Source organism: Marmota marmota, unplaced genomic scaffold (assembly GCF_001458135.2).
Source record: "Marmota marmota marmota unplaced genomic scaffold, marMar, whole genome shotgun sequence".
Classification (NCBI taxonomy): domain Eukaryota; kingdom Metazoa; phylum Chordata; class Mammalia; order Rodentia; family Sciuridae; genus Marmota; species Marmota marmota.
The window spans coordinates 8,584,276-8,610,019 of NW_026000130.1; the positions used below are offsets into that span (position 1 = coordinate 8,584,276).

At 45.8% G+C, this 25,744-nt stretch overlaps 2 protein-coding genes and 1 pseudogene across 11 annotated transcripts in view; 2 read left to right on the forward strand and 1 right to left on the reverse strand.

The window, feature by feature from the left end:
• Positions 1–21,002, forward strand: part of Smpd4 (sphingomyelin phosphodiesterase 4) — a 28,194-nt gene extending 7,192 nt beyond the window's left edge. For 5 of the 8 annotated variants that reach the window (XM_048785099.1, XM_015500374.2, XM_015500375.2 and 2 more), the window contains 14 exons: positions 78–130; positions 286–437; positions 2,570–2,702; positions 6,859–6,930; positions 10,665–10,751; positions 14,520–14,665; positions 15,263–15,353; positions 15,825–15,925; positions 16,598–16,761; positions 17,632–17,837; positions 18,213–18,446; positions 18,862–18,993; positions 19,132–19,260; positions 19,492–21,002. In XM_048785099.1, coding sequence (XP_048641056.1) covers positions 78–130; positions 286–437; positions 2,570–2,702; positions 6,859–6,930; positions 10,665–10,751; positions 14,520–14,665; positions 15,263–15,353; positions 15,825–15,925; positions 16,598–16,761; positions 17,632–17,837; positions 18,213–18,446; positions 18,862–18,993; positions 19,132–19,260; positions 19,492–19,821 — 2,030 coding nt within the window. In that variant the 3' untranslated portion in view covers positions 19,822–21,002. The remainder of the gene's footprint in view (positions 1–77; positions 131–285; positions 438–2,569; positions 2,703–6,858; positions 6,931–10,664; positions 10,752–14,519; positions 14,666–15,262; positions 15,354–15,824; positions 15,926–16,597; positions 16,762–17,631; positions 17,838–18,212; positions 18,447–18,861; positions 18,994–19,131; positions 19,261–19,491) is intronic. The other 3 variants (XM_015500376.2, XM_015500378.2, XM_048785101.1) reach the window with 3 other exon arrangements.
• Positions 21,003–23,348: 2,346 nt separating this feature from the next.
• Positions 23,349–24,180, reverse strand: LOC125611133 (annotated as a pseudogene).
• Positions 24,181–24,849: 669 nt separating this feature from the next.
• The window catches only part of Ccdc74b (coiled-coil domain containing 74B), a 6,411-nt gene continuing 5,516 nt past the window's right edge, over positions 24,850–25,744 (forward strand). For 2 of the 3 annotated variants that reach the window (XM_048785111.1, XM_048785112.1), the window contains exon 1: positions 24,851–25,737. In XM_048785111.1, coding sequence (XP_048641068.1) covers positions 25,690–25,737 — 48 coding nt within the window. In that variant the 5' untranslated portion in view covers positions 24,851–25,689. The other variant, XM_048785113.1, reaches the window with a different exon arrangement.

Genomic DNA, 25,744 nt, shown 5'->3' on the forward strand with positions numbered 1-25,744 from the left:
GAGGCTGTGAATAGCTCAGCACACATCATTGGAGGGTGGCCCACCAATACTGTTTTGCTCCTTGACACTGCTGTCAGATCCATTTGAGTATTACATATTCTTCTTTGCCTTGAGCCTCATCACTCAAAAGGTACAGAAGGAATGCCTCTTGAGTGCCTTCTTGCTTTACCAAGTCCTGCTGTGAAGGGTGGGGGCTTGGCCTGGGGTATCCCTGTAGTTGTTGGTGCTTGGAGGAAGCTAGCTTGGAACCCAGAGCCCACACTAATAATGAGTTTGGTTTTCTAGCCACTACCTGTGTCCCTCCATGTCCGTACTTCAGACTGTGCCTATTTCATCCTGGTCGACAGGTACCTGTCGTGGTTCCTGCCCACTGAAGGCAGTGTGCCTCCCCCACTCTCTTCCAGTCCAGGGGGGACCAGCCCCTCACCAGCTCCCAGGTAAGACTGCCTTGGTCATAAAGGCCTGGCTCTTCTATAAAGAAGTGACCTGGTCAGTGGCATTGCCTACAGAGACAGGGGTACCACCCATTGTTTGAGAGTCTCTGATTTTTCTTACCTCTCATATCCCGATGTCAGCCATCCTACTACAGACTGGAGGGCATTTTGTGTTGTAGTTTTTGGTGGTCTGTGGCTTTATTTATGACCTTCTGGTATGGGAACAGGCTTATGTTCTCATAACAACCCTCACCAGTTGTAGCATCTAAACCCCATTGATGTGGCAAGCAGGGTGTAAGGTGAACAATTGTCCTGTGGACTAAAAATAATAGGGGGAGGCCATGGGATGAAAAACCTTTTGTGCCAGGTTATATAGACTGAGCCTAATGCTGTACTGCACATCTAGGGGATGTGTAGCAGTCTTAGCCTAAGTCATCCTGAGCATTCTCTGGATGACTCCATGGAGCCATTATAGACTTTTAACTCAGGGCCTCTTGGCCAACTTTCTACAGGAGCCCCTCCTTCTCTAGTAGCAGTTGCCTGTGTTCCTTTCCTACTTCTTAACCTCACTGGCCCAGCTCCTACACTGGGAGGCTGCATACAGGCTGTGTGCTGCAGATACTGACCCAGCTCATATTTGCTGACATATGCACACTAGGCCATGCCTTCAGACAAAACTCACATGTGTGGACTGATGCCCTCAGAGAGTGGAGAGATAGGTTCAGGAGACAGGAGAAGCTGCCTAGGTGACAACAGTAGCTGGTGATCTTGACTGTACTCTGGTTAAGCAGGATTTGGAGGTGGGTTGGAGTCATACCCTCTCTAAGACAGAATGCAGCTTCCAAGAAGTATTCTGTTCTTGGTTTATTTAAACTTTTTATTTGGAAATAACTTCAGACTTACAGAAAAGTAACAAAAATGTTCCACAATCCTTTCACCCAGATTCTCAAATTGTTGACACTTTGCAATGTCTCTTTAATCCTTTCTCTTTAAATTCATTCCTACAGCACGTGCACGCGCGCGCACACACACACACATACGCACACCCTCCTCCCACCCCCCTTGGACTGTTGGAACAACTTATAGATATGCTACCCCAGGACCTCTTAATATTCCAAACTGTATTTCCCAAAAGCTGTTGCATTCTCCTACATGACAATGGTACTTCTGTCCACAGCAGGAATACTGTTGTTACATGGTAGCTAGTACTGCTACCAGTCATCACCTAATCCTCAGACCCTGTGAAGAGTCTGCCGTCAGCCACCCAACTCACATCTGTTACCTAACTGAGCCTGACACAGGCTTGCTCGCTGTGTGCACTGGTTTCTCTAGTGCCTTTCAGTCTGGAACAGTCCCTCAGTCTCTGTCTTTCCCAACCATGGCTCCTCTTAATATACAGGCCACTTGTGTGTTGATGCTCCCTCACTTGAGCTGTCTGTTTTTTGTCCGCTCATGGCTAGGCCCAGCTTGGACTTTTTGGGCAGAAGCACAACAGCTGTGATGTTTGGTTTTTCCCTGGTGTCCAGTTGGGAGACTCATGGTGTCCCTTTGCCCTAATACTGGTGATATGAGCTTGGTCATTGGGTTAAGGGTGTTAGCCAGATTTTTCTATTGTTAAATCCATACTTTGCCCTAAATTAATACTGAGGATTTAGTGGGAAGATAAATTGAGAGTATGTAATCATCACTCATGTTAGCATCCACTGTTGATTCTTACCCAAATCAGATATTAATTGGGCAGTTGCCAAATGGTGATTTTCTGATTTCATCCCTTCAACATTGATTAAGTGGGCACTCTATGGTAAGGAGTCTCTTCTCCCTTATTTATTTATTTAAGAATATCACAGGCTGGAGTTGTAGCTCAGTGGCAGAACACTTGCCTAGCATTTGTGAGGCACTGGGTTCTATCCTTAGCACCGCATAAAAATAAGCAAATAAAATAAAGGTATGCTATCCATCTACAACTACAAAAAACTAATTAAAAAAAAAAGAATATAAATATGGACCTGGGGGTTGTTGTATGTGGTTCAATACCTTATATTCAGTTACTGACATCATTGATTTTGATATCCAGATTGCCCCCAGCTTAGACAGCAATAATCCCTAACTCAGGCCTATTTTCATATCACTATCAGGACACCAGCCATGCCCTTTGCCTCCTACGGCCTTCATCACACCAGCCTTCTGAAGCGACACATCTCTCATCAGACATCTGTGAATGCAGACCCTGCCTCCCATGAGATCTGGAGGTCAGAAACTCTCCTCCAGGTGAGAGCCCAGGAGGCTGGGTCTGTCTCTGCTTCTATTTCTTTTTTTTAGAAAAATAGTGGGGGTTTTTTTGTTTTGTTTTGTTTTGTTTTTTGTTTTTTAATATTTTTTAGGTGTAGATGGACACAATACAATGCCTTTTTTTTTTATATGTGCTGAGGATTGAACCTGGGTCCTGCTGGTGCTAGGCGAGCGCTCCACCGCTGAGCCATAATCCCAGCCCCCTCTGCTTCCATTTCAAAACAAACTGCTCAACCACTCTCCACCATATAGGGTAGAATGCTCAAAACATCTTGTGAGCCTGAAGGTAGTACTAAATGTTGGCATTTTCCTGCTGAGACATTTAGAAAACCTGTGAAAAGAAATCTATCCACCTGTCTAACCAATACGCTATTGATGATGTTTTCCATCACAGGTTCCCTGTTCAACTACAAGAGTTTTGTTTTGCTTGGGGATAGAACTTAGGGGTGCTCTACCACTAAACTAAATCCCCAGTCCTTTTAATGTTTTATTTTGAGACAAGGTCTAGTTAAGTTTCCAAGGCTGCCCTCAAACTTGCCTCAACCTCCCAAGTAGTTAGGATGATAAGTATGCACCACTGTTTCTGACTTGTTTTGTTTTTCTCTTGGTGATATAATCATTGCAGTTGCTGGTCATGGTGGCACACACCTGTAATCCTACCACTAGGAGCCTGAGGATTGCAACTTCGGCACCAGCCTGGGCAATTTAGTGAGACTCTATCTCAGAAAGGGCACAGAATATAGGTCAGTGGTAGAGCACCCCAGGGTTTAATCCCTGTAAAACATACACAGTAATAAATAAATAAAATGTTAAAAAAAAAAAAAAAAGATCTAGATATGTAGCTCACTGGTAGAGCACCCTGGGTTCAATCCCTAGTGTCCTACATTTCCATACAAAAGAAGAAAGAAAGAGGGCTGGGGTTGTGGCTTAGTGGTAGAGTGCTTGCCTAGCACATGCAAGGCCCTGGTTTGATCCTCAGCACCACTTTAAATAAATAAAGGTATTATGTCCAACTACAACTAAAAAATAAAGTTTTTTTTAAAAAAAGAGAAATCATTGTGTGAATGCTGTACATCCCACCCTGGTCCTCTGATCCTCTCCCATGTTGTTTTAAGATGTTTCCTTTTGAACACCATCTTGTGGGTATTAAATCTTGCCAGAGAAGCATTTTTATGATGCTGAAACATGAGGGCCCTACAAAGCCTCCACTTTGGTCAGAAGGGAGCCACCACCCTTCGTGTCAGGAGATGCAAATGGGAGGGGGCCCTTGCTTGGGCTTGCTCACGTCCTAAGTGGTCCTACCCTTTTTTCTTTTGTTTATATACACATATACATATACATATATAATTTTTTTAAGGTGTAGATGCACACAATACCTTTATTTTAATGTGGTGCTGGAATGAACCCAGTGTTTCAAACATTTTAGGCAAGCACTCTACCACTGAGCTACAACCCCAGCCCAGTTCTGCCCTTCTGTGTGCTGGCCACCCAGGCCCTAGAGAGAATCATCTGGTTCTGATGCTAGATTCTGGGGCTGACTTGTTATCCATAGTATTGCTATTGACAGCCTGGAACATGAATAGGATGGGATTTGGTCTCCTACCTTGTAGTGGTGTGTGGAGTGCTGTGCTTTTAGAAGCCCCCAGGTTATTTTTCACAGCAGCCCTAGGAGGTAGAAATGATAGGAATTGTCATATTGTTGTTCATAAAGCAGACCATGGTAGTCCAGATGGTTCAAGCTAATGTGGGCTCTGTGCTGTGTTGGCTATGAGGAAGGCAGGTGAACGGACACTTTCAGGACAGAGTTGAAGAGTTCTGTTTCAAGTTGTTTTTGGTACTGGGAATTAAACCCAGAGGTTTACCATTGAGCCACATCCCCAGCCATTTTTTTATTTTTTATTTTGAGACAGGGTCTCACTAAGTTGCTTAGGGCCTCACTAAATTATTGAGGCTGGCCTCAAACTTGGATCCTCCTGCCTCAGTCTCCCGAGTCACTTGGAATTATAAGCCTGCCCCATTATGCCCAGCTAATGAAAAGTTGGGTTTTTTTTTTTTAATATTTATTTTTTAGTTGTAATTGGACACAATACCTTTATTTTACTTATTTATTTTTTATGTGGTGCTGAGGATCGAACCCAGGGTCCCGCATGCACGTACGAGGTGAGCGGTCTACCGCTGAGCCACAACCCCAGCCCAAAAAGTTTTAATTGTGGTTAAAATATAACATAAATTGTATCATCTTAACCATTTTTTATAAGTGTTCAGTAGTACCAAGTACATTCACATTGTTGTGCATCTAAATTCTGAAACATTTTTTTTTTTTAATATTTATTTATTTATGTATCTTTAGCTTTAGGTGGATACATTAGTTTGTTTTTATGTGGTGCCAAGGATCGAACCCAGTGCCTCATGCATGCTAGGCGAGCACTCTACCACTGAGCCACCACCCCAGCCCCAATTCTGAAACATTTTTTATCTTCAAAAACTGAAAGAATACCCATTAAACAACAGTGATCTATTTTCCCCTTCCCAACCCCCAGTAATTATTATTCTGTTTTCTGTTTCTATGAATTTGACTACTCTAGGTACTTCATATCTTAGAATATTTATCTAGATTTTTACACACAGTATTTACTTAGCATAACCTCCTTTTTAAGGCTGAATTATTATATGGATATATCTATTATATGTACATATCATCTTTTGTTTATCCATTTTTCTGTTGATAGACATTTGGGTTGGTTCCAGTTTTAGCTATTGGGAATAATGTTACTATGAACATAAGGGTACAAATATCTCAAGATCCAGCTTTCAGCCAGGTACTCTGCCTGTAATCCTAGCAACTTAAGGCTGAGGCAGGAGGATCACAAGTTTGAGGCTAACCTTGGCAACTTATTAAGACCCTATCTCAAAAAATAAAAAGGACTGGGCAGGGGCTGGGGTTGTAGTTCAGCATAGAGTGCTTGCCGAGCATGTGGGAGGCACTGGGTTCAATGCTCAGTACCACATATAAATAAATAAAATAAAGGTCTATGGACAACCAAGAAAAAAAAAAGGACTGGGCATATAGTTCAGTGGTAGAGAGCCCCTGGGTTCAATCACTAGTACTACATTAGAAAAAAAAAAAAATCCAGTATTTAGATCTTTTAGGGTACACCCAATATTCCTAGGAATGGACATGTTAATTTTATGTTTAATTTTTTTTTGAGGCATCACCGTACTGTTTTGTTAGAGTTTCTGTACCATTTTATTATGTTCCCACCAGCGGGGTACATAGAGTTCTATTTTCTCCACATTTTTATGATCAATTATTTTTTGATAATAGCGACCCTGTAGTCAATATTGAAGTAGTATCTCATTTTGATTTGCGTTTCTCTAATGATTAGTTAATGGTGAGCATCTTAGTGGCCATTCATAAATCTTCTCTGGAAAAATATCTATTCAAGGTATTTAGGTGTTTGTACTTTTTTTTGGTGCTGGGGATAGAACCCTGAAGGGTTTCTCTACTGAACCACATTCCCAACCCTTTTTATTTTGAGACAGGGTCTTGCTAAGTTGCTTAAATCCTCACTAAATGGCTGAGGATGGCCTTGAATTTATGATCCTCCTGCTTTAGCCTCCAGAGTTGCTGGGATTATAGGCATGCACCATTACACCCAGAAAGATGTTTTTTCATTTTTCAGTCAGGTTGTTTTAACTTTTTGTCATAGAGTTTTAGACTTTGTGTATATTTCTGGAAATTAACCCTATATCAGATGTGTGGTTGCAAGTATTTTCTCCCATTCTGTGGACTGCCTTACTCTGTTGATAGTATCTTTTGAATCACCAAAGTTTTGGTTTTAATAATATCACAATGTCTTTTTTCCTTCTATTCGCCTGTGCTTTTGATCTCATAATGAGAAAGTCTTGATCAAATCTATTGTCATGAAGCTTTCTCTATGTTTTCTTCTAAGTTTTATGGTTTTAGCTCTTACATTTAGACTGCTGATCCATTTTGAGTTAATTTTATGTGTGGTATTTTATTCTTTTGTATGCGGACAACTGTCTTCCCAGCACTATTTGTTGGAAGGACTCCTTTCCCCATTGAATGGTCTTGGCACTGTTGTCAAACAATTTCGATCATGCTCTTTTGCAGGTTTTTGTTGAAATGTGGCTTCATCATTACTCCTTGGAGATGTACCAAAAAATGCAGTCTCCTCATGCCAAGGTATGTTACCATAGTTGGTCTACCTCTTGCCTTTGACCCTGGTCAATCTGCTATTCCTTGTCCATAGTCTGAGTTAGTTGTCACAGCCTAGATGATGGGACACAGAAGCCCACCATCTACCCCTTACTCAGATGTTGAACACAAATGAGTATTGTTCTCCAGTTATACGGGCAGCTTGCACTTCAAGGGCTAAGCCCTTAAGTGGTCTGTCCTTCTGGGGGTCTCCCTATGTGGATTCTCCCTGTAGCAGGAATGGCTGAGATTTTGGTGCTATTGCTCTGAGGGTAGGGGAAGCTGCAGTTGCCTCTGGGAGTCACATCCTGGTTTCCCCATTGCTATCAGCAATACTCTCATGCTCTCAGGTGAGGTGATAGCCCTCCACAGACCCCTACCACTAGTGAACCCAAACCTTCTTTGCTTGCCTGCACTGCATTTACCTACTCCAGAGCATCAACAACAACAAAACATTTTTATAGTGGATGGGGCCTGCTGCTCTCCTGCATATGGCCCAGCCTGCCTCCTCCTCCTCCCTCCCTTTCTATGGCTTTTCTTCTCCCTCCTTCCCTGGGCAGCATACTCATTTGCTGAGACATGGAGGTGGCAGAGTCCCTGGAACCTCCAGCTATTTCTGCCTCGGACTGGGCCCATATTAGTGAGTGTCTGCATAGGCACTTAGAGTCACAGCAAGGTTCACATACTGTAAATAACTTGAATCACATACCCAAGCCCCTACCCAAGGCAGCATTAACTGTACCGTCTGTTGCCATGGTTTCTGTGTATAAGTTTGCTCTATAGATGTTGATTTTGTGACAACTCCACAGAATTCTTAAAAATTTCAAGATTTTTAAGAGTCTATGGGTGGGTGATGAAATTAAAAATGAGAAGGGTATGTGATAAATTATCTCAGATTTTGGGAAAGATCATGGTTCTGCTCCTGCTGCGGAGTCCTAGTTCTACAACCCCAGTGCTCTGCTGTGTGGAGAATGAGATTTGTACCTACTGCTGCTCTCTCAAAGCACACGGCACCCCAAATCTCCATCCTTGGCATCACATAGGAGGAGGAGAATGTGGAAAGGCTAAAGACTCTGTCCTGTGCCCCTTGAACACAAAGAGCCTGCAATGCCCTTTCTTCCAGTGCTTCCAATGTAGTCTTGCTTTATGTTCCTAGCTAGCGCATGGCAGCTGGGCTTCTCTCAAGTTGGTTCCCAGAGCTGAACTTCTCCCCTGGGACCCTGGGAGGCTCACTCAGTCCTGTGCATGATGCTTTGCTGCATTGTCTTCCTTTGTGCTTATACTGCCTTCTAAGTGAGTGGAAGCTATACCTACTTTCAAGGGTCAACCAGAAAGGCCCTTCTGGACTGTCACATGAAGATTCTGTGTCTTCATGAGCCATGCAGAAAGGTCAGTGGGTTGTCCATCCTCAGGAAGGAAAGCACCTTCCCTTTTGTCCCCAGCTTCCTCTTGGCCAGACCTTGGGTGAGACCTGCCCAGAATGATTGGCAATGGGAGGACAGTGCCCAAAGAGCATCTGCCCTTTGGCTTCTCCTGTTAAGGCAGAAAACAAAACCCAAGAATACTGAGTGGATGGGAGCTGGGGGAAGACAGCTGTGGAAGTCCCCATCATTCAAGGCCCCTTAACTGTTTATCATGACCTGTGCTGTCCCTATCTTATGGAAGTCCTTGCCAACCCCTCTCTAATTTCTAGATGCAAGAAGTGCAGCACCTAAGTCCCATTCTGGCCAGGCTGGGTTCAGGGCATGCATTCACTGCCCAGTGGCTGGGGGACAGTGACAGCTATGGCTCTGTAGGTGACTGTGGAACTTGCCCTGTGTTTCTACAGGGAGGGGCAGAGACTCAATTGGGAAACTACTCCCAGATTGCTCCCTGAGTGCTGCATCCAAGTCTGGGGTCTGGTACAGAGGAAAGCTATGAGGGGCCTTTGCCATCCTACTGTGCTTCCCACCTGGCCCTGCATTTCTCAGCATTGACTTGTGCATTCTGAGCTCTCCTGTATGAATCCTGGCAGGCATGCTGCTTTGGCAGGAGGCATGGCCTTTTCTGTGCCAGGCCTGCTCTGGGCTGGGTTAGATGAAGGGTATATCAGCAGGCAGTGATGGTGCAGGTCAGTAGGGTAGAGGATCCTGGGCTGGGGACCAGACAGCATGCTAGCTCAGCTGTCACCCTTGTTCCTGGGCTGTCCCAGCCTCAGGGTTCCTGCTGCCTCTAGGACTATGTGGCTATAGCCAAATTCTTGGGGCTTCTTCCATTGAGATCCCTGTGCATTTGGAGGGCAGGGAATCCTAGTGAGGTAGAAGCAGCTGTCTTCCCACAGTTAGGACTAATTTACAGTTGGGACTTAAATTTACAGAATGTGGGGTGTGGAGGGCAGAGAGTGGGCATGGTGGGCTGAGCCTGTGCTTATCTCTGTACCTGGAAACCTGTCCCTGTCCTCTCAGTTCTGAGAGAGAAACATTCGTGGAAGGAGCATTGATTGGATTTTAGACACATAAGAATTGATCATGTCATTTACCTAACTAATTTGGTAAATTTCTTCTCAAAGACAACCAGTGAAATCCAGTACATTACAGTTGTTCCTCAATATTTGTGGGGGACTGGTTCCAGGAGCATTGCCACCTGAGGATACCAAACCCATAAATCTTTAAGTCCCTTATATAAAATGATATAGTATTTGAATATAATCTATGCATATTCTCCTATATGCTTAAGTTACTTCTAAATTACTTATAATGCTTAATTCAATGTAAATATTATATAAATAGTTATTATACTGTATTATTTAGGAAATAATGACAAAAAAAATAGTCTATACATGATCAATACAGTCGCAACTTTTTTTTTCCCCTGAATGTTTTCCATCAAAGATTAGTCACATCTGTGGATCAGAACCTACAGCTACAGAGGGCCAACAGCATATATACTTTTCTGGACAGAGAGTCCTGGGACTGGCTTCTCAAGTTTCTCTTTTGAGCTTGGTGCTGTGGTGCATACCTGTAATCCCAACACTTGGGAGGCTGAGGCAGGAAGATCAAAAGTTCGAGATCAGTCTGGGCAATTTAGCAAGACCATCTCAGAATAAAAAAGGCTGGAGATATAGTTCGGTAGTAGAGCGCCCTTGGGTTTAATCATCAGTATAACAACAACAAAAATTTTCTTTCCTGAGCCTTCTGGGCCTTGGTGGCTGACAGTATGTCCTAGTGAGGGACCTGGGTTCTGGTGGGCTATGGTGTGCATGTACCACATGTAGTGCAGTCTCTTGGTTGGTGGGAGAGCAGGTTCTTTCGAAGGACAGAGTTGGGCTAACTTCAGAGCTGAAGATGCCTTTAGCTCTAGCAACATTGAGGAGCTTCCCTAGTGATCTTGAGGGTCTGCCTGTTTCTCAGTCTGTAAGGCTGAAGAATATGTCCAAATGGGCCTGGCTGTAGGTTTGCCTGTGCTGGGAGGCCCTGGTCTGGACCACTGAGAGGGGTGGTGCTTTGCTGGCCCAAGGCTGCTGGGGCTAAAATTGGTTGGATTGCCACTGACATGTTTTTGTTTTGTTTTGTTTTGTTTTGTTTGTTTGTTTCTCCTTCCTTCTGGGCTCCTTCTCACTGTTCTTTCTCTCCCCACTTCCCCCTTCCCCTGTCCTGTTTGGTCCCATCTCTCCCTTTCCCCACCCTGCCTCATCTTCCAACCCCCTGACTCTTGTTGGCTTCTCTCTTTGTGTTGTCTCTCAGCTGGAGGTTCTGCACTACCGACTCAGTGTCTCCAGCGCCCTCCACAGCCCTGCCCAACCCAGCCTCCAGGCCCTCCACGCCTACCAAGTACTGGCCGCTCTCGTTTCCTTCCCTTACCCTTGCCCCACAGTGGGAACACAGTGCATGTCAGCACATTGGCAGAGCAAGGTCTGGCTGGGGCCTGCTGCATGTGATTGAGAGGCTAGTATTCAGCAGAGGGATAGTCTGTGAATGAGACAGGAGGCCAGGCCTCCACCTTTGCAGACTAGCTTGGTTTGGGGGTATGTGGCCATGTGACAGAGTGAGGCATATGGCCTTGACGTCACAAAATGTGTCTGGGTGAACCCCAACCAGCAGAGGTATCTCAAGTTCTCAGGTATGAGAGTGAGCTTTGCAGTGGCTCAGCTCACCTTCACTGTGCAAGGTCATGATGCTCAGGAAGTGACCAAGGTGCAGAGGCCTTGGGACTTAGGGGTGGTGTGGGTTCTACCTTGTTCAGAGCCATCACCTGCTGGAGGCTGCAGCTATCCCAAGTCTGTATGTATAGCAAGGGGTGGGAAGAACTCAGGGCTTTGACAGTCTAGTGGGGTCTGGCCTGTTGAGCGCGAGCTACTGGTAGACTCTTCCAATAGCAAATGACATCAGGTGGTAACCTCATGGAGGCTGGTGTACTCAGAATAACAAGTATATCAATGGATTCAGGTCAAGAAGTGGAGTTTAGACCTGTCAGATATTTCAGGGATGATGACATTAGCTTATTTGTGAGAAACAGTGGAAATGTGGAGCCATGCTTGTGGCCAGGGCTCTGTTCTACTCACTCTGGAGAGGATCCCACAACAATAAAGCTTGAATTTGAGTACAAGATAAGAAAAATGGCTTGGCCACCCAGTGTTGGTGGGAGAGGATGGTGATTGCAGCATATGGCAGGGCTCAGAAGCAGGGGTTGCATTAAGGAGGGAGAAGAAGCCTCATGGGAGGACCAAATGTGTAACAGGATCCCTGGAAAAACATCTGGCTCATTCATCCCCAGAGTAGGAGAGGGGTGAGGGAAGAATCCTTGAGAGGTTGGGCCCAGTAGGAAATGCTGTAAGCTTTGGGGATTCATTCTTAGAAAGTAAGCAGGTGGGGACTACAGGTGTAGCTCAGTGGTAGAGTGCTTGCCTAGTATGTGCAAGTCCCTGGATTCCATCCCCAGTACTGCATAGAGGCCCAAGTACAACTGTGGCATCATATTTTGCATGGGAATTTGGCCTAAGAGAGTTTAGGGAGTTAGGAGAGAAGTTTTGTTTGGCAAACCTAGCAGGAAAGTAGCCTGAGAGGGTGCCATGTGGTTGCCAGCAACAGGCATCCAGAGCCTGGCCCCCAGAAGCTAGCTCCTCAGATCTCTTAAAAATCCCACCTGGTCCCACCTCAGTAACTCTCAGTGGAGATTAAACAGAGGATGGGGCAAAGTGGGAGAGGTGCACAAGCAGGAGAAGGTGGACTACCAGTTCGTGTGATGATGGGAATGACATCGCATCTTAGGACCCCACGGGTCAGGAATGAGGGTGTAGAAAAGGGTAAGCCTCCTGAATTGGGGTGTTATAGTTTGGCATTGATATTCTTCTATTCTTTTAGTATTAATTAGCATTAACATTATTATTGTATCTTAGTCCGTTTTCTATTACTAATAAAACAAATTGAAAAGAATGGTAAGTTATAAAGAAAAGAGATTTATTGCCTGACACAGTGGTGCATACTTGTAATCCCAGCAACTCAGGAGGCTGAGGCAGGAGGATGGCAGGTTTGAGGCCAGCCTTGACAACTTAGTGAGACCCTATCCCAAAAATAAAACAAAAGGGGCTGGGGGTGTAGCTCGGAGGTAAATGCCCCTGGATTCAATCCCCAGTCTCTCTTTCTCTCTCTTACACACACACACACACACACACACACACACAGATTTATTTTGGCTCACAACTCTCATTCAAGGTCATGGGGCCACATCTGGTGATGGCTTTGTTGCTGGTAGAGTCCTTAGATGATGCAGGACATCACTTTGCAAGGGATAAAGAACATGAGACGTACCTAGCCAAACTGGCTTTTGCAGCAGACCCACTTTTAGGATAACTATTCACCCTAATCACCTCTTAAAGGTCCCACCTGGTCCCACCTCAGTAACTCACAGTGGGGATTAAATTTCAACATGAGGGCTGGGTTGTGGCTCAGCGGTAGAGCGCTTATCTAGCATGTACAAGGTGCTGGGTTTGATCCTCAGCACCATGTGAAAATAAGTAAATCAAGGTAAAAAACAATTCTTAAAAAAATATTTCAACATGAGTTTCAGAGGGGACATCATATATTATATTTTTTTTTTCTTCAAAACCATTGTAAAGCTGAACATCATTGTGAGTGCCTGTACTCACAGCTACTCAGGAGACAGATAGGAATGCAAGTTCAAGGCTGTCCTGGGCAACTTAGACATTGTCTTAAAAAGAGCTGGAGGGCTGGGGCTATAGCTCATTGGCAGAGTGCTTGCCTAGCACTTATGAGGCACTGGGTTCAATCCTTAGCACCACATTAAAAAAATAAGCAAGTAAAATAAAGGCATGCTGTCCATCTACAACTACAAAAAAAATTTTTAAGAAAACTGGAAATGTAGTTCAGTAGTAGAGTGCTTGCCCAGCACGCATGAAGCCCAAGGTTCAATCCCCAGTAATACATACACACACACAAAAGGCAGTGAAATTCTTTGTACAAATTAAATTACAGACAAACAGAAGAAAATAACCTCCTGTTCGTAGTTCTATTCTCAGATTTAGTCAGTGAGGTATATCACCTAGATTTGGGGTATTTTCATGACGGAAGCCTGAGTGGATAGTGAAACGGTCAGCATCCTGTGTGTGATCTACTGCACCCCAGGGTCTACCAGGAGACCGGGCCCTATGCTGGCCTCAGCATTGCAAATGTGTTTGAAGCACAAGAAAACTGGGGGGGCAAGTGTGGGAAAGGAGTGTGTTCATCTGATTCCTGCCTTGAGGTGACACCCCAACACCCTGCCTCCACAGTTCAATTCCAAATCACACTACTGCACTCATGCCAAACAAGGGAAACCCTATAGCTAGCAAAAGGGCTGTCCTCTCAGGTCTTAGCCACAAAGATCCTGGATTTGTGCTGTCAATTAGAAGTGTAGCTCACAAGCTTGAGGATGCTCTTGCTTGGGAATTTTAGCTGACCACAGGTTCACTGGCAATGGAGGAAATGACATCCTGGGCTCCTCTGTGACTGAACTCCCCATTTGTCCATGGCCAGGAAGGGGAGCAGGTGGGAGGGCTTGGGGTTGTGGCCAGAGAAGGAACTGGGGAGAAAGAAGAAGTTCCCACTTCTGAAAGGTGATCCCCGGTGAATTTTCTGCAAACACCCAGGAGGCAGGTGGGTGACCCTGAGTCCAGAACTCTGGTGGGTTACTGGCCTGTCTCGGTTCCTCGTCCTGACTGGCCAGGATGTGGGGACCCCTGAGGCCCAGCACAGACAGCAGTGCTGAGAATATATGGTCATGTGTTACAAAAGTAGGGCTAAGAAGTACTGGAAAGCACTTTGCAGATTTGCCTATTTAACCAGCCAACCCCAGGGCAGGTGCTATAGGCACTGGACGAATCCCTTCACCACTGAGCTGGTCTTAGTCCAAATCTAGCATTATGTCCAATGAATGTCAGGCACAGTGGGGTCCTAGAGGGTGGCTCTGATCCCAACCTGGCCCCTGCCTCCTGTCGGGGAGCAGAGCAGCTGGCCCAGGGGTGGGATAAGGTCAGACCTGGGGCCTAAGCACAGGGTGTCTCACACCTTCTCAGACCCTGATGCCTGCCTTCTCTGCCTCAGGAATCATTCACACCCACTGAAGAGCATGTGTTGGTGGTACGCCTGCTACTGAAGCACCTGCACGCCTTTGCCAACAGCCTGAAGCCAGAGCAGGCCTCTCCTTCCACCCATTCTCACGCTACCAGCCCCCTGGAAGAATTCAAACGGTCAGTGCAGGGCTGTGACAGGGTTTCCATGGCCTCTGACGTCCTTTTCTGGTGTGCATGTCACCTATCATGACTTTTCCCCAGGGCATGTGGAGTAGGATAAAGGGCAACCCTCTTGCTCAAAGAGCATGTGGGTCCTCTGCAAAGCTAGGCAGGTGACCCTCATGGGCTAGCAGAGTACGTGACTTGTATGGAGCTAGGTGACATGTTGGGGGAAATCACAGTGGCACAACCACTTACTGTGTCCTTGGGGTTTTTGTCTTAACTTTCATTTTCTCTGAAGAGAGTAGCTAAAAACAGATCTTTCCTCAATGTTCCTGTCTGGTGAAGCAGAGACTCAGGCAGAGTGGTCCCACTGACTACAGAAGCTGAGGCAGGAGGATCACAAGTTCAGGGCCATCCTAAACAACTTAGCAAGATTCTGTCAAAGTAAAAAATTAAAAGCATTAGAGATCCTCAGTGATAGAGTATCCCTGGGTTCAATCCTCAGTATTCCCCACCGATAAAAGCAGATTCTTACACACCACAGGCCAGGCTACTCTTGAGCAGATCCTCCCCCTTGGGGCATGTGACATGACTGACTCCCTTTCCTTTCAGGGCCGCTGTCCCAAGGTTTGTCCAACAGAAACTGTACCTCTTCCTACAGCACTGCTTTGGCCACTGGCCCTTAGATGCGTCCTTCAGAGCTGTGAGTGTTGGCCCCATTGCACTTTTGCTTTTGTACTTTGGGCCCTGATAAGTAAACAACTGTTAGCACTGAGGCCTCGGAGAAGAGGCATTGGTGAGCCATATAATTCTTCCTGTTTAAGTTTGCAGTCAACCCTTAGGTACAGAAAAGCCCTGGCTTGCCCCAGCTATATTGAGTGCTGGTCAGGCTCCCAGCCTCACACAGCTGTGCTTAGCTGCTTGAGAGCCCGGCTCCTGAAGGGTTAACATAAGAGTTAAACATCACAGGTATGCAAGTCCCTTGGGAGAATGTGGGAGAAATTCTTTGGCATCTATACTGAAGTCAAGAAGAGACCAGAACATAGGGTATCTCCTGCCCTTTCCCAGCACATCCCCTGCCCACAGCTGAAGTGCAGAACTTCCCATCTGAGCTGCATCCCAGGAATCAGTCTGTAGGCCACCAGATCTTCAGGACACATGTGTCCCTCACCAGGTCCTGGAAATGTGGCTGAGCTACCTACAACCATGGAGGTATGCACCTGAGAAACAGGCTCAGAGCAGTGATTCCCAGCCCCGATGTGTGTCAGAGAAATGGTAAGACTCTACTCTCTTCTCCAAGCAACAAGCTTTCATGGCTGGATGTTGAGCCGGGGGGGGGCTATGCATTAACTGTCTCAGCCCTGCCTCTGTTTACCTTCTTGGCTCTTCTCCCAGTCCTTACAAATGGTTACAGAGGTTGGTTCTTCCTAGACTGAGCTTTATCATGTCCTGCAATGGATTTCCCAAAGAAAACAATGCTTTATCCCCTTGCCCTTGACCTACTTCCTGGCTCAAATGTCACCCCTAAACCATCCCTCCACCCTTCACCAGCACAGAGAAGTAGTCACCCTCTTGTCATCTCCTATTGTTCCTCATAGCTGACTCCCAGGCCTTCCCTTGGCAACCCTCTCCTATTCTTCCCTCTACCCTGACAAGATATGGGCCAACCTTGCCATGGTAGCCTTGGGAAGGGCCTCATCCTTGAAGATCCATTAAGTCCTGCCTCTGTACCACCTTTCTCTCTGTTCTCCCCCCACCCTCCACCCCTTACCCACCAAAACCTGACTTCCTTGAGCTTCCATTTTTTGAATCCTTGACCAGAGTCTAGAAGTCCAGGGAGAAGCAAGGGTTTAATGGGTGAAGACCAGCACAACTTCTGCCTCTAGTGAGTGATCTAGCCTGGAGTCCTGCTCAGGCTGGCCCTTGACCTGCCACCCTGGTCCTCAGGGCACCCTTTGTCCAGGAGAACCTTCTGATGTACACCAAGTTGTTTGTGGGCTTCTTGAACCGTGCTCTCCGCACAGACCTGGTCAGCCCCAAGAATGCACTCATGGTGTTCCGAGTGGCCAAAGTCTTTGCCCAGCCCAACCTGGCCGAAATGATCCAAAAAGGTAAGTCATCAGTCCTGGGCCAATCAGGCAGGTCCCCACCCAGTTAAGCTGGGGCCAGATCCTTACTTGGCAGGAAGCAGCACTTAGGAGAAGAACCCAGGAACCCTGTGCTTCTAAGGCTTGCAGGGTGTCTTAAGTAGTACAAGTTGGTTTGGGAACTTTTAATACACAGCAGGACAGTGAAATCTCTAAGCCTAACTGAACCCCTGAACCCTGTTTTTCCCTGCTGAAACAGGGACAGCATGCCAGGTGGTAGGGCCAGGTATGTCCTAAGAGAGGGGCAGCAAAGCCACAGCTGTACCTTTATTAGAAATGTGATTTTCCTTGGTGATCAGTAGTGTCAAGAGATGATCTTGGTTTTCTTCTTTCTTTCTTTCTTTCTTTCTTTCTTTCTTTCTTTCTTTCTTTCTTTCTTTCTTTCTTTCCTTTCTTTCTTAGAATTATTTATTTTTAGTTTTCGGTGGATACAACGTCTTTATTTTATTTTTATGTGGTGCTGAGGATCGAACCCAGCGCCCCGCACATGCCAGGCAAGGGTGCTACCCCTTGAGCCACATTCCCAGCCCCCTTTTATATTTTTTGAAATAGGGTCTTGCTAAGTTGCTGAGGCTGGCTTTGAACTTGTGATCTTTCTGCCTCAGCCTCCCAAATTGCTGGGATTACAAGTGTGCACCACCATGCCTGGCATGATCTTGGTTTAATAGTATGGCTGTGTCTCAGCTTTGTTGTGCCTTCTTGTTGGCACTGCCAGGGGGCCCCTAAGCATCAGGTGCTGGTGCTGGGTCTTTGGGCTGCTGGCTTCACCTACTTGTCAGTACCTGAGTACTGTACTCTGGGAAGCAGGTTTCAGACTTGTGTCCTACCTTCCAGGTGAGCAGCTATTCCTGGAGCCAGAACTGGTCATTCCCCACCGCCAGCACCGGCTCTTCACAGCCCCCACAGTCACTGGCAGCTTCCTGTCACCGTGGCCACCAGCTGTCACTGATGCCTCATTCAAGGTGAAGAGCCATGTCTATGGCCTGGAGGGCCAGGACTGCAAGTATACCCCAATGTTTGGACCTGAGGTTCGGACCCTGGTGAGTGATTGGAGTTGCCACTGGCATGGGGACCCTGAAGATGTAAAAACTGGCAGAACTTGGGAAGGTGCCCACAATTTAGAGAGGAAAGAAGGGAGATTGGGTGTTGAGTAGCTAGTCCTGTGGCTCCTGTCCCCTCTCCCCACTTTTTTTTTTTCCAGTAAAGTCTAATTTTTTTTTAAATAAAGATAGAATTTGGAAGATCATAAGTCTTAAATCTGCTCTTCCTGGTCCCTTGCCTATGTGGGTATGCATACCTCCTGAGGTCAGCTCCCCAGGGCTGCCCTGCTCAGCTGGCAACAACATCTGTCCAGTGAGTGGCCAGATGCTAGGAGGTGGCCCCCTGAGTTTGGCCTGCCCATGCCTCCCTTGCAGGTCTTGCGCCTCGCTCAGCTCATCACGCAGGCCAAACAGACTGCTAAGTCCATCTCTGACCAGTGTGTGGAGAGCCCAGCTGGCCACTCATTCCTGTCATGGCTAGGCTTCAGCCCCACAGATCCAAATGGCCTATACCCAGCCAATGACCTGGATGAGATGGGCCAGGACAGCGTCCGGAAGACAGACGAGTACCTAGAGAAGGCCCTGGAGTACCTGCGCCAGATATTTCGAGTATGAGTTGTGGAGCTTATCCCATATTCAACATGGTCCCCTCCCCAAAGAATTTATTCTCCACGGAATGACCAGCCAAGGGTCTGCACACATGGCCCCAACATGGCTCCTGTCCCAGGGCACGCCTGGGTTCATTTTGTGGGAGACAGGCCTACATCTTGGGTATAATGTCTGGGTTCCCCTTGTCATTTACTATCAAGAAGCCATGGGGGGGGTCTGTTGTTGTGGCTCGGTGGTAGAGCACTCGCCTAGCAAGTGTGAGGCCCTGGGTTCAATCCTTAGCACCACATAAAAATAAATAAATAAAATAAAGGTATTTTTTTTTAAATAAATGAAAACAGAGAGAGACCAGTGGGTGGAGACCAGTCCCTTCTCTTCACCTTAATTGAAAGCAGAGGTGTTTTCTCTCTGCCAGCTCAGTGAAGCCCAGCTTGCCCAGCTCACGTTTGCCCTGGGGACCACACAGGATGAAAATGGGAAAAAGCAGCTCCCAGATTGCATTGTAGGGGATGATGGACTCATCCTCACTCCTCTGGGCCGCTACCAGGTAAAAGACTCATGTCACCAAGGGACATCCCCTGGTCACACAACCTGTTCTCAACCCTCCTTTGCCTCAGTAAACAGATTCTCTGGGTTGCTGGCAAAGAAGTGTTTTCTGAACTGTCTTCATAATCTTGGTTTCTAGATCATCAATGGATTGCGAAGATTTGAAATTGAATACCAGGGTGACTCAGAGCTACAGCCCATCCGAAGCTATGAGATTCCCAGCCTGGTCCGAGCACTCTTTAGGCTGTCATCCACCATCAACCGCAGAGTGAGTGGGCTGCAAGGGTATCCTAATGGCTTCTAGAAATGGGTCACAGAGGATACTCCTGTCCCAGGGTGACACCCTCACCTTTGTGCCCCCATTAGGAGTCAGGGTGAAGAGAGAGCCTATGAGAAAGTTATCCCTGAGTTCTGCGGGGGACCTGGGAGGGAGGGTGCTCTGCTGTCCCTCATGTCACCTACTGTTCACACCTCATCTGAGCTCTTGTTTGTGCTTCAGTTTGCAGGCCAAATGGTAGCTCTGTGTTCTCGAGATGACTTCCTTGGCAGCTTTTGTCGCTACCACCTCACTGAGCCTGTGCTGGCCAACAGGCACCTCCTGAGCCCTGTGGGACGGAGGCAAGTGGCCAACCATGCCCGAGGCCCCAGGCTCAGTCTACGTTTCTTGGGCAGCTACCGGACACTGCTCTCACTCCTGCTGGTTTTTTTTGTGGCCTCTTTATTCTGCATTGGGCCCCTGCCCTGCTCCCTGCTCCTTGTCCTAGGATACCTCCTCTATGCCATGGCCATGACACTCCTGACTGAGAGAGGGAAGCTGCACCAGCTCTGATGAGCCAGCCACTGTCTCCAGAGCAGATCAGTGTGATTTGCCACACAGCCCCTTCCCTGGGCCTGAGGGGCCCTGGCAGGATACTTCCATTTTTCAGCTTCTAGGGGGTGTTTTCCTGCAGTGGGGGAGTAATCCAGAAGAAATAAATGGGTAAATCATCCAGGCTTGGCAAGAAAGAAGGCTTATGAACCACACAGTGTTCCAACCAGAGCTGACCATGGACCCTTCCTTCCTTCAGTCCAAGGCCCCAGAAGCCACTGAGCTCATTCTCAGAGTTTTTATAACCATTTTAGGATTTTGTCATGTAATGCTTAGAGGCCAGTGTACCCATCGCTGGCTCTAGGCCTGTCCTCTCTGGGGCTCTGACCCAGCTTTGACTTTTAATCTCTGGCTGTCCTTGAAGTGGCATAGTAAGTTGGAATGTCTCTTCCTCATGAGATGCCAGCCTCCACTGCAGGGAAGAATCAAAGTTTCTAAAAAATTCTTGGAAAACTAGATAATGGCTCTCTGACTTAACTTTTAAAGCTAAATTTTCTACTGTATTTGGCAAAGCATTCTTAATGTTCTCCAGATGGCTCAAGGCTGGACCATAGAATTCCACTTTTCAGTTCCATGAAGACCCTCTCAGAGCACAGGTGCTTGTTAGGAGAGTGCTTCACCTTTGGCCCCCAAACCACTGAGCATGTCACTGAATGGGGCCCAGCTTCTGTGGTGCCATATCACACATGGGTATCACAGATGGGCACTGGTCTTTAGTGGGCAAAAGGGTATAGCAGAATCCTGCTAGTTTCTCTCTGCAACCAAAGAGCCAAAAGCATTGTTTGTATCTTCAATAAACCAAGTGCTCAAAACACAATAACCTTTGATAACACTGACATATTCATAGTATAGGACAATTACACATTCACTATCAATGAGAAATCACCAGGGGTCTCACTTTCTTTCATACTACAGATAACATAGTATACATACACCAGCAACAATAGCATCTCAGTGGTGACAAACCAAGCCTTTGTTTTTGGAGTATGTGTGGTTTTTTGAAAAACATTTCAAGTTGTAAATATTGGGCTTTGTATTTTGCTGTAAATCAAATGTGTTTTGGGGCCCACGACCAAAAAAAAAAAATCAAAGCAAAACTTGTAACTGACCATAGATCTGAATAAACAGGTCCTTGCTTCTGAGTGTTTTGGAAAGCCTTGGCTCATTCTCCAGAAGGTTTACCTAAACAGGGTCTCTGGGCAGTTGGGATCTATAGAACAGCTATAGCACCCTGATATCCCTTTTCTCCAGTAGCCACAAGCCTGTCCATTTGCTCATTGTGTTTCTCTCCCAGGGCATGGTAGGTTCATGTGCACAACAAAACCAAGGTGGATGTTAACACTGAAATGTCTGGTGGGAAGGATGGGGCTCCAAGGAAGGCATGCTCTGAAGTGGACTGAGCTGTGTGGATTTTGCCCTCTATTTCTCAACACATCAAAACTGGTCTTAATATCAAAATCTGACCATCTGTGGTTTCTAAAAGTTCCAAGTCATGGAAACAGCTAAAACAGCTGCACTGACCAGCCCTAGGTCAATATCTCACCATGAGCCGTCACTTGAGTGTTAAGGTCCCCCTTTCCATGGTCAGAGCCCTGCTGAATGAGCAGCCCACGTTAATAACACCTTTTCAATATTGATGAGGTGAATTTTTTGTTGTTTTGGTCAGTGCTGGGGATCAAACTCCTAGCCTTTGTGCATGGGCCAGAACTATCACTGAGCCTAACCCCCAGCCCACTCCACTAGAGATGACATGTAGCCTTTGCTTAACGCTTTTAGCTTGCTTCCTTTAACTCTGAAAACCAGAATTTTTAAGAAAAGGTTTATTTAGCTCACAACTTTGTGGGGTTTTTTTTTAATATTTATTTTTTAGTTGTAGTTGGACACAATATCTATTTATTTTTATGCTGCACTGAGAATCTAATCCAGGCCCTTGCACGTGCTAGGCGAGCGCTCTACCGCTGAACCACAACCCCAGACTTAGCTCACAATTTTGAATGCTTGAAAGTTCAAATAATGTGATATAGGTTCTGGCAAAAGCCCAGTGGTTGATGGTGGAAGCATGTGTGGGAGTGAGAGATCAAATCTCAAAAGATGAAACCTGAGAGAGTCAGGCTTATCACAATTCACTCTTGAGAATTCACTCACAATGATCTAAGGACTTTCTAATAGGCCCCACCTCTTCAAGGTTCATCACCTCTCATCACCATACTGAAGTTCAAGTCCCCAACACATGAACCTTTGAGGAACACAACATCCAAATGTAGCAGGGTCAAAAGAATTGCTGGCTGCACTTGACTTGAAACTTAAGCTATTTGGAGCACAGTCTTGAACAAGTATTTCCCAGCAGAGTAGGACCTTTGTAATTATACAGGATAGATCTGAACTAAAACTCAGCTTAAGGTGTACTGTGAAGTCCTCATATCATCCCCTCCACCCTCCCTCTCAGGTGAACATGCTATAAAATCCTTTAGTAGGGGATGGAAGAAATAAACACCAGGCCACTCTGTCTGATGCCTCTTCAGCTTTAGTTTGCAAATGTCCTCTAAGAAACAGGTATTCCTTTTTTAAAAAAATTATTTTTTAGTTTTAGCTGGACACAATATCTTTATTTTACATTTATGTAGTGCTAAGGATCAAACCCAGTGCCTCATGAATGCTAGTAAGCGCTCTACCACTGAGGCACAACCCCAGCTCCCAGACATCCCTTTCCATTACCTCCTCATCCTCTTTTTTTTTTTTTTAAATTTATTGTTGTAGATGACAGCATGCTTTTATTTTTTTATTTTATTTTTATGTGGTGCTGAGAATCGAACCCAGTGCTTCACACATGCAAGGCAAGCAATCTGCCACTGAGCTATAGCCCCAGCCTTCCCCATTCTCTTTTGTTCTTTCCTTCTTTACACAGTAAAGTCAGAGTCCGAGAGAAATTCCCTCTTTGGAATTTCTACTTAATCTAACTGTATTCCAGCTATAAAAATAGGTTTTGACTTTAATGTCCATGCCAGTCTCTGTGCTGCCTTAAGAGGTCAGAACAAAGAAGTGAAAGAAAAGGGGTTTTTTTTTGGCCACAGCATAGAGTTACAGATTGGAAGATTTTTTTTTTTTTAAGTCTTAACTCTTTAAGATAATATAATTAATAAAAATGAAGAAGATGGGGCTGGGATTGTGGCTCAGTGGTAGAGCGCTCGCCTAGCATGAGCAGGACCCGGGTTCGATCCTCAGCACCACATAAAAATAAAGGCATTGTGTTGTGTCCATCTACATCTAATAAATAAATAAATAATGAAGAAGAGCTTGGCATGGTGGCACATGCCTGTAATCCCAGCACCTCGAGAGGCTGAGACAGGAGGATTGCAAGTTCAAAACCAGCCTAAGCAAAAGCGAGGCGCTAAGCAACTCAGTGAGGCCCTGTCTCTAAATAAAATACAAAATAGGGCTGGGGATGTGGCTCAGTGGTTGAGTGAGTGCCCCTGAGTTCAATCCCCAGTACCAAAAAAAAAAAAGAAGGAAAAAAATAAAAGAAAAAGAATTGCATATAAACCAGTAGCATTCAGAGACGCTGGTCAAGCTCTATGAGGAGATCAAGCACTTGCCTGGCACATGTGGAGCACTTGCCTGGCACATGTGAAGCACTGGGTTCAATCCTCAGCCCCACATTTAAAATAACTAAATAAACAAAATAAAGATAAAAATAAACCAGTGGATGAAAGCTGGATACAAAAGTTGAAAAATATGCTTGACAATGACTTTTGCTCACATCAGAAAATCTATGGGAAAGTAAATAACTTGGCACTTGGGTCTGATGATGCTTTTCAGATCTTTGGGTCTCTGATCAGGAATCAGCTTCACAATTTTCCATATTTTTCATAAATATGGAGAAATGACTCCATACCAAAAACAGGGTTGAATACCACCACATTAGCCACCAGGCATCAAAGAATTTGGTTGTAACCATATTGAAAATCCCTCTTCTAATATTTCTTGACAGGTTTAGGCCAATTCTCATGTGAGTACAGAATCTTCAATTTCCCAAGGTCAGCCCGAAGGGTGGCCAGTTCTGTCAGGTTAAGCACCAGTCTTGCAAAGAGGATCCTCTAGTGCTCACTGATGGGAACATTCTGAAAGAAGTAGAAAGCTGCTGTCCATGCTTTCCAGTGCCACTTCTTTGCAGGAAACAGCTGCAGGTCCACCAGCTGTTTATGGCAGTGTCCATAGAATGCCTCAATGACACTCATTGGCCTGTTCAAACTTCAACTACAACAACTACTACTACTACTACCACTACTACTTCTTTTTCTTCTTCTTTATTCCTCTTCCTCCTCCCCCCCCCTTTTTTTTTTTTGTACCAAGGATAGAACCCAGGGGTACTTAAACACTGAGCTACATTCCCAGCCCATTTTTATATTTTAGAGACAGGGATTCTTGCTAAGTTGTTTAGGGCCTTACTAAGATGCTGAGGCTGGCTTTGAACTTGGCATCCTCCTACTTCAGCCTCCCAAGCCTCGGGGATTACAGGCCCGTGCCACTGCACCAAGCTGGCCCATGCAAACTTCTATTACAACTCAACTTTTGTAGCAAGAAGAAAATATGTTCTTTCCTGTAGTCTTCTTGATAACCTTATAACCCAGGTTTACTGATATCTCTGCATCCATACAATCTGGCCTAGTGCAATGGTACCTCCTCCTCCTTGTCTCTCTCCCAACAATGTGGTGATGTTTTTATTTTATTTTTTTTTAAAAGAGAGGAGAGGAGAGGAAAGGAGAGAGAGAATTTTTTAATATTTATTTTTTTGGCAGACACAACATCTTTGTTTGTATGTGGTGCTGAGAATTGAACCCGGGCCGCATGCATGCCAGGCAAGCACGCTACCGCTTGAGCCACATCCTCAGCCCTGTGGTGATGTTTTTAAAGGGTTTGCTTGTTTGTTTTTTTAAGTTGTTGATGAATTTTTATTCTATTTATTTATTTATATGTGGTGCTGAGGATTGAACCCAGTGCCTCACACAGATGAGGCAAGCACTCTACCACTGACTCACAACCCCAGCCTGTCATAAGGGTTTTAAATATCCAGTCCAGTCCAGACTAGATGAGCTGTGGGTCAGTTTCTTCCACTGTCTAGTCTGGGTCTTCCTTTCACTAACACATCACAGATCAACTCCAAGCAGTTGCTTCCCCTCAAGACAGCAGCAGGTCCCAGGAAAACTGAGAGACCAGCCAGGGAGCATGGGCCTGATTTGTCTTTCTCCTGGCCTTCTTGGAGTCATGTCTAGGTATGTGCATACAGTTCAGAGACCACCACAGATTTTTCTTTCAATTTCTTCAATTTTCAGATGCCATGGCCTATAGAACCTCCATCCTCTGCTTTAAGTCAATAAACCTGTGGTGTCCTATTTGATGTCTAAATGACTAGAGAGAGCCCCCACAGCAAAAGCAGCTCTTCTTTCAAGTACTCACTCCCTTCCTAATTTTTGCCCCTCTCTGATGCCTTCAGACAACTGTTTTTCCTATTTTATCCACATTTCATTATGAATAGATTCTGTGATTATTGGAAGTAATTGGAAGTTAATTTTGAACCTATAATTGTATCTCCTGCTCAAAAAGTAAACTGCTATTAAAAATGAAGCATTAAGACCTACTGTAAATGCAGATGGTTCCAACGTTCAAGTCAGAGGATGCTTTTTAAGTCAAATGTACTCATCTAGACAGAACGTGGCTGTAGGCCCCGCCCCTCCTCCCTCCCCTCGGGCGTGCCTGTTCCCATGGCTACGCGGCGCCAGGCCCGGTCAACCCGGCCACTAAGCTGAAGGCGGAGGCGGTGGCAGTGAAGACATGAGCGGGGTGGGGGTGGCGGCTGGGGCGCGGCCCCTCAGCTCGACGACCCCGG